The 16,105-nt window shown below is 39.9% G+C and overlaps 1 protein-coding gene across 1 annotated transcript in view; it reads left to right on the forward strand.

Annotated features, from left to right (window-relative positions):
• Nucleotides 1-10,621: 10,621 nt before the first annotated feature.
• The window catches only part of LMNB2 (lamin B2), a 30,567-nt gene continuing 25,083 nt past the window's right edge, over nucleotides 10,622-16,105 (forward strand). The window contains exon 1 of the mRNA XM_031948088.1: nucleotides 10,622-11,000. Coding sequence (XP_031803948.1) covers nucleotides 10,785-11,000 — 216 coding nt within the window. The 5' untranslated portion in view covers nucleotides 10,622-10,784. The remainder of the gene's footprint in view (nucleotides 11,001-16,105) is intronic.

Raw genomic sequence — 16,105 nt, forward strand, 5'->3', positions numbered from 1 at the left:
GATTCTCAAGATTTGTTTCTCCATTATAATTCAACATCCATCTCTCCCCAGAAAATTACTTCTTTCTCCATCATTCACCCAGGCAGGCTCCCTACCTCACATCTTTCAGCTGCTTTTTATGTGGGGTCTTATGGAGAGCTGGAGCTGTCTTTCCTATTTTCTTTATATTTGTATTTGGTTTTGCATATTTGTAGCATGATATCTGGTATGTAGTAAGTGCTTAATACATTCTGTTGACTTTTTATCAAGAAGATTTATATAGAAAGAACAGAAGCACAAAGTATCTAAAATTGGTACTCCAGTCTCTATTACTTTGGTCTTAGTTAACTCAAACTTAAAGTATTGAATCACTAAGTTGTTACATGGCTTGATACTTAATAATCAATCAGAGGAAAGGCAAATACGATTTTCCAGGGAAAGATGAGAAATGGTACAGAGAATGTTGCACATAACTACTCTCTTCATTATAGGTCCTTATTCTTATTTCAGTATTCTTTTAAAACCTAACTCAGTCCTCTGAAGGGGAAAGACCCTTTTCTTAGACCTAATGTAATATATTTAAGGATTTAATATAAGTACTAGTTTAAGTACCTAATAAATACCTAACATAGGATCATCTGGCAGCTAGGTGGCTCAGTGGATAGGGCACCTGGCCAGGAGTCATAAAGGCCTGAGTTTAAATTTTATCTCAGACCCTGTTGTGACTCTGGACAAGTCACGTCACCCTGTTTGCCTCAGTTTCCTCTTTTGAAAAATGAGCTGGAAAAGGAAATGGCAAGCTATTCTAGTATCTTTGCCAAAATTGCTCTAAATGGGTCATGAATACTCATTCATACATGATAGAAACAACTGAATAACAACAACATGGCATCACAGATTTCTAAATGAAAGGGACCTTAGAGGTCATCTAGTCCACTAGTGTCAAACTCAAATATAAAGGGGAAGTCACTAATCCATGGGCTGCGTGGGGCTTAGTTTTAAAATGTAAAATTATCTGTTTTAGTGTATTTTTACATATTTTCTTAAATTTTCCTAGTTTTCTTTCAGATTTTAAATTTTTATTTAATTTTCAACATTTACTTTTTTTTTTATTTTTTAAATTTATTTAATAGCCTTTTATTTACAGGATATATACATGGGTAACTTTACAGCATTAACAATTGCCAAACCTCTTGTTCCAATTTTTCACCTCTTGCCCCCCCCACCCCCTCCCCTAAATGGCAGGATGACCAGTAGATGTTAAATATATTAAAATATAACTTAGATACACAATAAGTATACATGACCAAAACATTATTTTGCTGTACAAAAAGAATCAGACTCTGAATTATTGTACAATTAGCTTGTGAAGGAAATCAAAGATGCAGGTGTGCATAAATATAGGGATTGGGAATTCAATGTAATGGTTTTTAGTCATCTCCCAGAGTTCTTTTTCTGGGTATAGCTAGTTCAGTTCATTACTGCTCCATTAGAAATGATTTGGTTGATCTCGTTGCTGAGGATGGCCTGATCCATCAGAACTGGTCATCATCTAGTATTGTTGTTGAAGTATATAATGATCTCCTGGTCCTGCTCATTTCACTCAGCATCAGTTCGTGTAAGTCTCTCCAGGCCTTTCTGAAATCATCCTGTTGGTCATTTCTTACAGAACAGTAATATTCCATAATTTTCATATACCACAATTTATTCAGCCATTCTCCAACTGATGGACATCCATTCAGTTTCCAGTTTCTAGCCACTACAAAAAGGGCTGCCACAAACATTCGTGCACATACAGGTCCCTTTCCCTTCTTTATAATCTCTTTGGGATATAATCCCAGTAGTAACACTGCTGGATCAAAGGGTATGCACAGTTTGATAACTTTTTGAGCATAGTTCCAAACTACTCTCCAAAATGGTTGGATTCGTTCACAACTCCACCAACAATGCATCAATGTCCCAGTTTTCCCGCATCCCCTCCAACAATCATCATTATTTTTTCCTGTCATCTTAGCCAATCTGACAGGTGTGTAGTGGTATCTTAGAGTTGTCTTAATTTGCATTTCTCTGATTAATAATGACTTGGAGCATCTTTTCATATGACTAGAAATAGTTTCAATTTCTTCATCTGAGAATTGTCTGTTCATATCCTTTGACCATTTTTCAATTGGAGAATGGCTTGATTTTTTATAAATTAGAGTTAATTCTCTATATATTTTGGAAATGAGGCCTTTATCAGAACCTTTGACTGTAAAAATATTTTCCCAGTTTATTGCTTCCCTTCTAATCTTGTCTGCATTAGTTTTGTTTGTACAAAAACTTTTCAGTTTGGTATAATCGAAATTTTCTATTTTGTGATCAGTAATGATCTCTAGTTCTGCTTTGGTCATAAAGACCTTCCCCTTCCACGGTCTGAGAGGTAAACTATCCTATGTTCCTCTAATTTATTAATAATTTCATTCTTTATGCCTAGGTCATGAACCCATTTTGACCTTATCTTGGTGTACGGCGTTAAGTATGGATCAATGCCTAGTTTCTGCCATATTAGTTTCCAATTTTCCCAGCAATTTTTATCAAACAGTAAGTTCTTATCCCAAAAGCTGGGATCTTTGGGTTTGTCAAAGACTAGGTTGCTATATTTGTTGACTGTTTTATCCCTTGAACCTAATCTATTCCACTGATCAACTAATCTATTCCTTAGCCAATACCAAATAGTTTTGGTAACTGCTGCTCTATAATATAATTTTAGATCTGGTACAGCTAAGCCACCATCATTTGATTTTTTTTTCATTAATTCCCTTGAAATTCTTGACCTTTCAACATTTACTTTTATAATATTTTGATTTCCATCCTTTTTCTCCCTTCCTCTCTCCTTTCCCCCTTCCCAAAGATGACAATCAATCTTGATGTAGATCATACATGTCCAATTACATTTTAATCTAGTTTGATGCCACTGGGAGTATTGTGGGCTCATGTATCCCTGGGTGGCATATTTGACATCTCTGACCTAGTCCAGCTCTTTTATTTTACAGATGAGGAAAGTGAGATCCTAAGAGGTTATGGAACTTTTCTAAGATCTCAGAGTCTGTATCAGAAGAGGGATTTACCCAAATCCTCTAAGTCTAAATTCAATGCATTTGGCACCTTCTCACACTTCCCTTTGGTTGTTCACTCTCACATTCCTGGTTTTCTTAGTTAGAATTTGGTCTCGTATTCTTTTAGGTCATTGTGCACTATCTTAACTCAGTCTCTTGGATGTACTTTAAATGAGGAGTTGGATCTGGACCAAATCTAGCCACCATTTGTCTTTGAGTGGCTTGTAAGCTAAGGATGGTTAAACCAAACAGTTGTACAACCTGCTTGCTAATGATGGTTTGGGGTTTCACTATTCTTAGCTCATGGGTCATGCAAAACCAGATGGTAAGCTGTATTTGACCCATGGGTCATAATTTTCAGACTTTTGCTATGCATCTAAGATTTAGAGTTAGAGGAGACCTTGAAAGATCTGTAATCCAAATCTCTGATTTTCTCAATGAGGAGACTGAAGTATGAAGCAAAAGTAAGAATTAGGTTTCAAATCTTAAGTCATCCACTTTTTATTTTTACCATATTGCTATGTATTTTCAATGATCCTAAGTTTTGCCCTGCAAGCATTATACCTGTATTCTTCCACTGAGGCTATATGTCTGTGAATGATAGAATGCCAGATTTTCCAAAGAATACCAATTGCTCCACAGTATCTAGAAGTATAAATATGTTGCAGCATATTAAAGATAAATCTTAGAGATTTTTTTGTGTTAGATTCTAGACTACCCAACAAAGCAAATATTGTAATACATGAAATTTTTTGTTTCCCGGTGCATATAAAAGTTATATTTATATCATACTGTATTCTGTTAAATATGTAATAATATCACAGCTAAAAAAGTATACATTAATTAAAAAATACTTTATTGCTTAAAAAATGCTAACCCTCATCTGAGCCTTCAGTGATTCATAATCTTTTTGCTGATGAAGAATCTTCCCTCCATGTTGATGGCTGCTGACTGTTCAGGGTTGTAATTGCTAAACTTTGGGATGATTGTGGCAATTTCTTAAAGTAAGACAACAATGAAATTTGCAACATTGTCTTTTCCTTTCACAAAAGATTTCTTTGTAGCATTGCATATTGTTTGAAGCATTTTACCTACAGTAGACCTTTCACAGAGTCAGTTCTCTCTAATGCTGCCCCTGATTTTATGTAATAATCTTCAATATTGTTGTGTCTCTGGGAATTGGAATGTCTGAGGAGCAGGAGAGAGATGGGAAATGGGGTGGAACAATAGGAACATTTATCAATTAAATTCTCCATCTTATATGGGCTGGGTATGTGATGGGTCCAATATAATTACAATAGTAGATCACCAATCACGATCACCATAATGGATATGATAATAAGGAAAAAACTTGAAATATTGAATTGTCAAAATGTGATACAAAAACATGTGAACATATAATGTTGGGAAAACAGCACCAATAGATTTGCTCGACAAACCTTCAATATGTAAAATAAACAAATCACCTCCCCAATATCTGTGAAGTTTAATAAAAAGAAATACAATAAACAAATATGCTTGTACCCTCATCTTGTACTTGCCTGCATTATTTGGAATTTCTTGGTTGATGTCTCCCCCATGTCCTGGGAAGCACATTATTGAGATGACATTCTGTAAAATTACAATACTTTTATTCTCTCTGTTTGAAGAGTGGAATCATGAACTCTAAGCCTCCACTCAAGGAGATAACACAACCTAACCATCTCTTTTATTTCTGATCTGGCAGCTCTATGTATATTTGAATTTTTCTTACTTTCTCCTTCATTTCTTTCCTTCTACCATTTTTCAGCTTCCTTTTGGGTTTTATTTCTCCCAATTAGATTGTGAGGCCCGTCAGAGCTGGGACTTTTTTTTTTCTTACTTGTATTCTGAGCTCTTAACATAGTTCTTGATACATAGTAACTGCTTAATAAATGAGATGATTGAGTGGGGCCAGTTGTAAATGATGTTAGGAAAAGCTTCCTAACAATCAGAGCTGTCCAAGTATGAAGGTATTTGCTTCAAAAGGTCTCTTTTGAGTTCTTTAAGCAAAGGCTGGATGACTTATCCATTTGGTATGTTTGTTTCGATACAGGTTAGACTAGTTAGCCTCTCAGATCCCTTCCAACTCTGAGATTCATGTATTATGAAAAAGACCTAGGCCAGGAGTTCCTCACCTTCCCCCCCCCCCTTTTTTTTTTAATGCCATGAATCCCTTTGCCAGGCAATTAAAAAAAAAATGTTGTACCCCTTCTCAGAACCATTTATAGCTAAATGAAATGCTAAGTTTTAGTTGGAAGATAGTGAAAAATCAATGTCATTTTAAAAAAATTCTATTCGATGGCTAGATCCCCCTAAAATCTCTCCAGGAGCCCCTCTGGGTTAAGTTCTAGTTAAGTGGAAACCCTATGGAGAATTTTTGGGCTAGAATCTGCAGGATGAGAATGCCTAGTTGGGTTTCCTTCAAAAGTCAGTTCAAATACTACTTCCTACTTGAGACTCTTCTTGATCCCTGCTGCTGCTGGTAGTCTCTCTCTGAAATGACATTATATGAAATTTCTATCACCTTACATTAATAAATGTTGCCCTTCCTGGTTAAGCTCCTCAAGGTAATAGTAGTTTTGGTTTTTTTTGTATCCCTGAAACGCAGTCTGAGCTTAAGAAATCTTGTTAATTTATTGATTTTCAGTAATGGAATTGAATGTTCTTTGAGGATAAGATGAGATCTGGAATATATTGAAGCACTGGAGACAGGTGGGTGACTCCTGAGATGAGAGCTATACTGGAGTTAGGAAGAACAAGAGCTGGATCCTATTTTCTTTTTTTATATATTTTTAAAATTATAGCTTTTTATTTACAAGATATATGCATGGGTAATTTTTCAGCATTGATCCTTGCAAAATCTTCTGTTTCAACTTTTCCCCTCCTTCCCCCCACCTCCTCCCCCAGATGGAAGGTAGACCCTAAATATTTTAAAGTATATATTAAATACAATATATGTATACATATCCATAGTTATTTTGTTGCACAAGAAGAATCGGGCTTTGAAATAAGGTAAAATTAACCTGAGAAGGAAATAAAAAATGCAAGCGGATAAAAGCAGAGGGATTGGAAATGCTATGTAGTTGTTCACACTCATTTCCCAGAGTTCTTTCACTAGTGTAGCTGGTTCTATTCATTATTGAACAAATGGAACTGATTTGGTTGATCTCATGGCTGAAGATGGCCAGGTCCATTAGAATTGATCTTCATATAGTATTGTTGTTGAAGTATATAATGATTTCCTGGTCCTGCTCATTTCACTTAGCTTCAGCTCATGTAGGTCTCTTGAGGCCTTTCTGAAATCTTCCTGCTGGTTGTTTCTTATAGAACAATAATATTCCATAACATTCATATACCACAATTTACTCAGCCATTCTCCAATTGATGGGCATCCATTCAATTTCCAGTTTCTAGTCACTACAAAAAGGGCTGCCACAAACATTTTTGCATATGTGGGTCCCTTTCCCTCTTTTAAGATCTCTTTGGGATATAAGCCCAGTGATAACACTGCTGGATCAAAGGGTATGCACAGTTTAATAGCTTTTTGAGCATAGTTCCAAATTGCTCTCCAGAATGGCTGGATGTATTCACAATTCCACCAACAATGTATCAGTGTTCCAGTTTTCCCACATCCCCTCCAACATTCAGCATTATTTTTTCCTGCCATCCTAGCCAATCTGAGAGATATGTAATGGTATCTCAGAGTTGTCTTGAATTGCATTTCTCTGATTAATAATGACTTGGAGAATCTTTTCATATGGCTAGAAGTAGTTTCAATTTCTTCATCTGAAAATTGTCTGTTCATCTCCTTTGACCATTTATCAACTGGAGAATGGCTTGATTTCTTATAGAGTCAATCCTCTATATATTTTGGAAATGAGGCCTTTATCAGAACCTTTGACTCTAAAAATGTTTTCCCAGTTTATTGTTTCCCTTCTAATCTTGTCTACATTAGTTTTGTTTGTACAAAAGGTTTTTAATTTAATATAATCAAAATTTCTATTTTGTGATCAATAATGTGGATCCCATTGTTACCCTGGGCAATTGCCTGACAACTCCATTTTTTTTTTTTAATCTGTAAATGGCTGTGATAAATTAAATGCCTTCTTCAGAAGATTACTGTGGTAAATAAAATATTGAAAACTATTTGCAAACTTTAAGTGCTACATAAATGTTATATTATTCTTGAATGTTTGGGTATTCTAGTTGGCTGTATTTGTGTTCTGTCTCTCTGCTAGCCTGGAGGCTGTCTCAGTGCTCAGCATAGGCTTGGAACATGGTGGGCATTTAAATGTTTGTTGAATAAATAGGAATTATTCAACTTCTAATCTTGTTCCTGCTATTAATTTTGTGATTGTGGGCAAGCCTCTTCTTTCTGAGTCTATTTTCCTCCATTGGAAAATGAGAGGTGAAATCAATGGTACATGAAATCCTTTCTAGCTCTTATCTTAAAAAAAAAAAAAAAAAAAAAAAAAAAAAGTTTTATTTTACCTTCATTTCCAAATATTTCTTTCTCTCTTCTCCCAGAGAGCCATCCATTATGACAAAGAATACAATAGGTGAGGTTGAGACCAGTTCAGCAAACTAATTTATTGAATCTGACAGAATATTCAATTTTCCACACCTTGACTATCTCTGTGAGATACATTTTCCATTCATTACTTCCGGGCCATACTTAGCCATTATAATTACAGTGTTTAGTTCTAGTCTTTTTTTTTTCTTTTAATTTACATTGTTACAATAATTGGACATATTGTTTATTATTGGTAATTTCACTTTGCATCAATTCATATAAGTCTGTACTTCATGTTCTTCCTATTCATTATTAGTCTATAATTTAACCTAGTTTGTGCTAAATGATGAGGATGCAAGACAAAGTTAAAGACAAACTATCAAGGAGCTCACAATTTAATAAGGGAGATAACATAGAAACAACTACAAATGAGAGATATAAAATGATAAATTGAAAGATAATCAAGAGAGGGAAAGTTTTCATATTATTATTTAGGGTACAGTTATTTGCCACAGTTGGATTAGCTATTCCTAATATGGGAATCTACATTGTTTCAAATTCTTTGCTTTTATAAAAAATATTGCTCTGAATATTTTGCAGTATATTTGCGGATGGGAAACTGGGGATGATGAGGGCGTGTAGGATTTCCCTCTTGATCTCCTACCTAGCCATAGGGATCTCTGGGTCAACAGGCATCTAGCAACAGGCTAGATTCCTTCTTAGTAAATTCCATAATGCTTTTCAATTTTCTGCTCCACCAATATTGGACTAGTGTGCCTTTCTTTCCTTTCAGTATCTTTATTCATCTTAAGACAAGTTCAAATATGGCCTCAGATAGTTGGCTGTGTGAATCGGGTCATTTAATCAACATATGCCTCAGTTTCTTCACCCATAAAATGGGAATAGCAGCACCTATCTCCTAAGATCCTTGTAAGGATCAAATGAGAATCATATAAAGCGTTTAGCACAGTGCTTGGCACATAGTAGGCACTATATGAATGTTAGCTAACATTATTCTTTGTACTTATATCCCCAGTTCCTGGAACAGTGCCTGGCACATAGTAGGCACTATATGAATGTTAGCTAATATTATTCTTTGTACTTATATCCCCAGTTCCTGGCACAGTGCCTGGCACATAGTAGGCACTATATGAATGTTAGCTAACATTATCCTTTGTACTTATATCCCCAGTTCCTGGCACAGTGCCTGGCACATAGTAGGCACTACATGAATGTTAGCTAACATTATTCTTTGTACTTATATCCCCAGTTCCTGGCACAGTGCCTGGCACATAGTAGGCACTATATGAATGTTAGCTAACATTATTCTTTGTACTTATATCCCCAGTTCCTGGCACAGTGCCTGGCACATAGTAGGCACTATATGAATGTTAGCTAACATTATTCTTTGTACTTATATCCCCAGTTCCTGGCACAGTGCCTGGCACATAGTAGGCACTATATGAATGTTAGCTAACATTATTCTTTGTACTTATATCCCCAGTTCCTGGCACAGTGCCTGGCACATAGTAGGCACTATATGAATGTTAGCTAACATTATTCTTTGTACTTATATCCCCAGTTCCTGGCACAGTGCCTGGCACATAGTAGGCACTATATGAATGTTAGCTAACATTATTCTTTGTACTTATATCCCCAGTTCCTGGCACAGTGCCTGGCACATAGTAGGCACTATATGAATGTTAGCTAACATTATTCTTTGTACTTATATCCCCAGTTCCTGGCACAGTGCCTGGCACATAGTAGGCACTATATGAATGTTAGCTAACATTATTCTTTGTACTTATATCCCCAGTTCCTGGCACAGTGCCTGGCACATAGTAGGCACTATATGAATGTTAGCTAACATTATTCTTTGTACTTATATCCCCAGTTCCTGGCACAGTGCCTGGCACATAGTAGGCACTATATGAATGTTAGCTAACATTATTCTTTGTACTTATATCCCCAGTTCCTGGCACAGTGCCTGGCACATAGTAGGCACTATATGAATGTTAGCTAACATTATTCTTTGTACTTATATCCCCAGTTCCTGGCACAGTGCCTGGCACATAGTAGGCACTATATGAATGTTAGCTAACATTATTCTTTTGTACTTATATCCCCAGTTCCTGGCACAGTGCCTGGCACATAGTAGGCACTATATGAATGTTAGCTAACATTATTCTTTGTACTTATATCCCCAGTTCCTGGCACAGTGCCTGGCACATAGTAGGCACTATATGAATGTTAGCTAACATTATTCTTTGTACTTATATCCCCAGTTCCTGGCACAGTGCCTGGCACATAGTAGGCACTATATGAATGTTAGCTAACATTATTCTTTGTACTTATATCCCCAGTTCCTGGCACAGTGCCTGGCACATAGTAGGCACTATATGAATGTTAGCTAACATTATTCTTTGTACTTATATCCCCAGTTCCTGGCACAGTGCCTGGCACATAGTAGGCACTATATGAATGTTAGCTAATATTATTCTTTGTACTTATATCCCCAGTTCCTGGCACAGTGCCTGGCACATAGTAGGCACTATATGAATGTTAGCTAACATTATTCTTTGTACTTATATCCCGGGCCTGGCACCGAGTAGGCACTTATATATCTAAAGGCTGGCTGGCATTACCAGAATTGTCGCTTGGGAGCTGAAACAGGAACTGTTTTGATTTGAATTTCACTTATTTTTGTTCGCGGTGGGACGTTCTTTCCTAAGGTCGTTACTAGTTTGCAGTTCCTCTACCGAGAGTTGTTTGTCCCGGCTTTGGGCCTCGTCCACTGCGAAGTGAGCGGCTCCGTAGGGTACGTTAAGGTCTGACTTCCCAAGCTCCATTGAATGAAATGATCTCCCGCCCTCTGCCAGCCGGCTCACAAAAGGCCGCGCCCCTCCCTCCCTCCCGCGCGGAGATTTGTTCAGGGAAACTACCGTTCCCAGAGTGCTCCGCGCGCAGCGCCGCCATTTGGCGGCCGTTAGTGAGTTAGGCGCTAGCGGAGGGACTCCATGTCCCAGGCTGCTCGGCGGCACGGCAGCGGCGGGGAGCAGCCGCCATCTTGGCAGTCCGGTCTCCCGCCGGATTGAATGAGCCCGCGGAGCCCGCCCGCGCCGCAGCCTCCACTTCAGTGAGGGAGCTCGAGGCAGGCAGCCGGCCCTCGTCCCGCTATGGCCACGCCGCTGTCCAGCCGCAGTTCGGCCTCGGGCCTCGGGCCCGGGACGCCTCTGTCGCCCGCGCGCATCTCGCGGCTGCAGGAGAAAGAGGAGCTGCGCGAGCTCAACGACCGCCTGGCGCATTACATCGACCGCGTGCGCGCGCTGGAACTCGAGAACGACCGGCTGCTGCTGCAGGTGTCCGAGAAGGAGGAGGTCACCACGCGAGAGGTGCGTGCGCCAGGCCGGGGTCGCGCCGCGTCGGGGCCGCGGGTGGGGGGGGGGGGGGGGGGGGGGGGGGGGGGGGGGGGGGCTGCGCACGAAGTTCGTCGAAAGGGCACCACGCGAGACGTGCGTGAGGCTGGAGTCACGCCCGAGATGCGGCGCGGGAGCCGCGCGCGAGGCCACGGCGCGGGGTGCAGTGGGGCGAAACGGAATCGGCTTGAGTCGCGGCGGTCCCGGGGAAAGAAGGGGCGCGTGGGAAGTGGAGTGGGCTGAGGGTGGGGGGGGTTGAGGAGCCTGCGAGCGCGAGGAGCTGCCGGGGGGGCGGGTGGATGGAGCTACCCACGCGCGAGGTGGAGGCGGCAGCCCGAGGAAGGGGCACTGAGTGAGGCAGGGCTCCCGCGGAGGAAGTGGTCGGGAACCACTAACGAGCGAGATTCACTAGCGTGTCCTCCCCCTTGTGGGATTCCCCGTGAACAGGAAGGTGTGCTTTGACACCCCCTCCTCAGCCCCCTGCCCAGTTCTGCAAGGGCACGGCCGGAGAGGAGCTTCCATCGGCGGACCCAGTGGGTCGTGCCGCTGCGGCGCCTTGGGCGCTGTCTGAGCGCGCGGGTCCTTCCTGGGGGCCCGAATAAGAGGAGGACCTAAAGGCACTCTTCGGAGGGGAGCCGAGGTCCCCTTTGCAGGAAGAGTCACTTCTTTCGTGGGGAAGGGAGACCCGTCTGAAGCGTCTCCTGGAGAGGGGTTTCCTTTGGGAGGGGAAATCCCCTGCGGCTGTCTGCCGAGGAGAAAGAAGTGAGGTGTCTGAGTTAAGGGGTCCCCTGGAGTCGGGGAGGGGAATTGAACTGGCGAGCACTGAATGAAGAATGAAGACACTTAGAGAATTTAGTTCTTAACGCAGGATAAGTGGGAGTTGTCCAAAGCCAGCCAGTTTCCGTTCTACACGGATCAGTCTTCATTGTAAACGAGAAAAGTACATGGTGGCTGTCTTAACCTTCCGTGAAACTCTGGGAGTTCACAATGTAAATCCTCTTAAAAAAAAAAACACAAACAAAAAAAAACAAAATCGAGGGCTTAGTTATTCAGGTCAGTTTTGTGGAGGAGTGAGTGCCTGTGGGAAGTGCCAATTATACTGGTGAAGTTTAGCGATTTCAAAGCCATTCTAGCCGATGGATGTCTTTTAGATTCATAAAATACTAGGGTTTTGAAAGGGCTAAACTGGATCCTTTTATTTACTAGAATTTGGAAGCTCTTGGAAATAAGGGGTAACAGTCTCAAAGGGGGGAAAGTAACTGGGGAGGGAAGGGAGTGAAGGATGTTACTAGTTAGGATTAGAATTCTGTCGATAATAGCTGGTATTTATGTGGTATTTTAAGGTTTGGAGAGTGGTGTGTTAACTCCGTTTTTACAGATTAGGAAACTAAGGCAGACTGGGTTAAATCTCTTATTGTAGGGTCACACCCAATAGTAAATGTCTGAGGCGGGATTTGAACTGAGGTCTTGTCTCCAGAGCCATCTGTTCTCTTTCCTGGTGCCCCTTAACTGCATCAATTCTTTTAACTGCTTTGTTTCCTCATCTGTCAGCTAAATTAAAGGGGTTGAGATATGGTGTACCTCTCCCGAACTGTAAAAAGCTAAGGTCCTGAGGTTGACTGGTATAAGACACAATGAATCAAAAGTATCAACTGTGTAGAGTTTATCTGTTGTTTAACAACTAAATGTAACTCGACTTTGAAACTAGAGGAAATTCTCTATCATAAATGCTTCATAAATGCAAATGCTTCTTCAGTGTCCCTTGTGTTTTGAGAAGTATCTGTATAAAGTAGTTTATACTTAAAGTCAAGTGCCAAAGTAACACATGTAGTTTCTTTGTGTTACTAAATATTAATTATTGCAACAAATTCATTCAACAAAGTTCCTCCTGTGTTAGCCACCAGCACACAAAAGTTAATGGAAGCATTGGTTCAGATAATTTATCAGGTTTAGTTGGAGGCAAGGAATATATCTATAATAAAAGACAACTAGGTGTTGTCAGGGTGGGTTGGGTGGGGTTCAGTAGAGGAAGAAGTTACTTCCTGGCCAGAAAGACCAGAGAAGGTTCTTTTGAGTAGGTGGTATTTGAGTTGAGCCATGAAGGACAGATGAGATTTCAGATGATCAAGCTGAGAAGAGTAGGGTTTTAGCAGAGACAGGAAAATTCTAGCTCTTATCTGGGGATCCTATGCTATCTAATTTGACTAAGACGGAGAAAAGGGAAAAGTGCAACTAAGACTGTAAAATTAGGTACCAGGTTGGACTTATAAAAGGTTATCTTTAAAACTGGACCTTTATGAGAGATGACCGATTTCAGGTATTGTTTGAATACTGGAAGTTGACTAATGTGGAAACTAAGGAAAAATCACATTTTTTGAATAAAAGAGATTGGGTTACATGAATTTGATGTTGCCACCTGACTCAGAAGCATTTCTTGCATTCATTTTCTCAACTTTTCTGTTTGTAAAATGCACAAATGCCAAAGACTAGGATGTGAGATTTCCTGGCTGGAACAATTTATGTAGTGTCAATTTTAAAATTTAGTTCAACACGGTATGTGTATCTTCTATGGGCAGTTCCTGTTCTTAAAGAATACACATGTTAAGGAAGAAAGAAAGAAATTTAATTTGAAGCAGATAAAGTAACCTGCAAACAATTCTTCTCTGTCTAGCCCACCCTAAAAAAGTATAGGCTGTTCTTTCTTTTGGGATGCTTTTGTGACACCAAGGAAAGGAGGAAACTGGAGAAGGGTCAGTTTCGTGGCGGGGCTTGATGTGCCTGGGAGTGTGTCCTAGAGTAGTGTAAACCCATCTGATTTTTGGAGATAATGGGTCCAATGGTATAGAAAGAAATTGTCTCCTGTAGACTTTAGCATAAAAGTAGCATGAAAGATACCCCTCTCTCCCACATCAGTCTAATGCATTCCTGTAGGCATACCCCCTTACCGCCACTTTCTTTTTTCTCCCTGTGGCATATGAACTGAGAGGGACTTGAGCAGGTGCAATAATGTAACAGTAATAAAGGCAGTTGATATTTACTTGGGCCATTATCTCATTTGACCATAGTGGGGCTGGTAAGGGACCTTAGACATCATCTAATGTCATTCTTACTCTTTAACTATGTGCTTGGTACAGATGAAGAATCAGGCCCAAAGAGTTAAATGACAACAAAAAAGCACTTTTTATCCTTTATCGTCTTTGAACTTCCCAACAGATCTGTGGACTATTGCAAATATTATTCCTATTTTACAGATGAGGATACAGAGGCTGAGATCATGTTGCCATGAGAGGAGATTGTGTTGAAAGTAGTGAGAAAAAGGCTTAAAAGAGGGAGCATTTAGGACAAAATTATTGAATGCCTGACTAAGGAAATTGACTTTAGTGTTTTCATTTTTGAATCGAGGGAGCTGGATTAAGGACTTTCTAAGGGCCCTTGTAGCTCTTTCAGGATTTTCTGTCCTTATCTTGTATGCAGCAGAAACCCCTGAAAAATATTTTAACCTGGGAAGGAATTATAGGATCCTTGCAAGCTTTGGAGGAGGAGAGACCCAAGTTGTGAGGCTCTTTCCAGGAAAGCCTTGGGACCCTCCCCTGTCAGAGGGAGGTGGAGTGGGAAGGGCTCTACTATAAGTGTGAAAGCTCCTTAAGGGCTAGTATTTTAAAAAAACTTGTTTTTCTATCCCTTATAGCATTTAGCATGGCCTAGGAATCCACTAATAGATTAAAGAAAACTTTCCAATTTTTGTTTGATTATAAAGGGCTGGCAGCAGGGAGTAGGGAAAAGACCAAGTAGGAGATGCTAATACATGTTTGAATGAATGAATGGCTATGGAGGAATGAGATTGGAAGTTGTTTTCTCTTCCTTGGTGTTTAGATGAGTTTGACATGTATTCCACAGTTGTAATTGGTCAGACTGAAGTTTCTGGTTCTTTTTTTGCCCTGAGGAAGGGGGGAGATATGTAATTTAGCTGTCAGGGAATGTTTGTGTGGCCCATGGCACATGCATGTGGCTACACGTTTCCTGTGGGTTTGTTCCTCATACCTGTTTGCTGTTGTCATGCTTTCAAATAAAAACAGTTTACCTTTTGTCAGCAGTTTACTGTAGTGCCCCCTGGAGCATTTTTCATGAAAAAACCTTTAGTGGAAAAAGATAAGAATGTTTGGCCACTTATTTGTTGTACATAAAATTTGAATAGCAAAGTTGGTGGGTCTTTTTGGCAAGTCTTTTGGCTAACTTAAACACTTGTGGAATAGAGATTCCCATGGCCCTGGGACATGGACTTGGTTTTTAATTCTAGATTTGTCACTCACTAACTTCACAAATCACTTCATTGCTCTGGGTTTTGGCTTTTATATATGTAAAGTCATGATATTCCAGATGTGACAAGGCCCAGTGACAGAGATTTGTCTTGTTTGAGCAGGAGGTTGACCATCAGGGCTAGATTGTAGAGGATTTGCAAGGGTAGAAGTATTTAACATTTGTCAATTAAAGAAATTTAAGTTTTGTCCTGGAAGTAATAGGGAGTCAAGCTGTTTATTAAGTAGGGGATGGCATGGTTACACTTGTCTTTTAGGAAAATTCATGTTGGCAGCTATGTGGAAGCTAGAATGAGGAGGCTATTTCCAGGTGAAAAGTGATGAGAACTGAAGTAGGATGTATTTGGCCAAGTGGAAAGAAGGGAATATGTGAGATGTTGTGGAGGTAGAAACACTAAGATTTAACATCTGATGTTTTGGAAATGTGGAATGAATGAGCCTGAACTGTTGAGGATGGTGGCCAAGGCCAGGAACCAGGATGATTGTAGGGACAGGGGTATCAGTGTTATGAACACATGCATGGGAGGAATGATTTGGGAGAAAAAGATAATGAACTCTCTTTTGGACAAGTTGACTACAGGATGAATGAAATGAAATATCTTGAGTGAAATGAAATGTCTAGTAAGCAGTTGATGATATAGGCCTATCAGGAAAGAAATCGGGGATGAATTAAGCATTTATTAAGTTCCTGCTCTATGCCAGGCACTGTGCTAAAGCTGGGGCAACAAAGAAAAGACAATAGAGGAAATGATTTGTACAACTTTG

This window comes from Sarcophilus harrisii, chromosome 1 (genome assembly GCF_902635505.1).
Source record: "Sarcophilus harrisii chromosome 1, mSarHar1.11, whole genome shotgun sequence".
NCBI classification, from domain to species: Eukaryota; Metazoa; Chordata; class Mammalia; order Dasyuromorphia; family Dasyuridae; genus Sarcophilus; species Sarcophilus harrisii.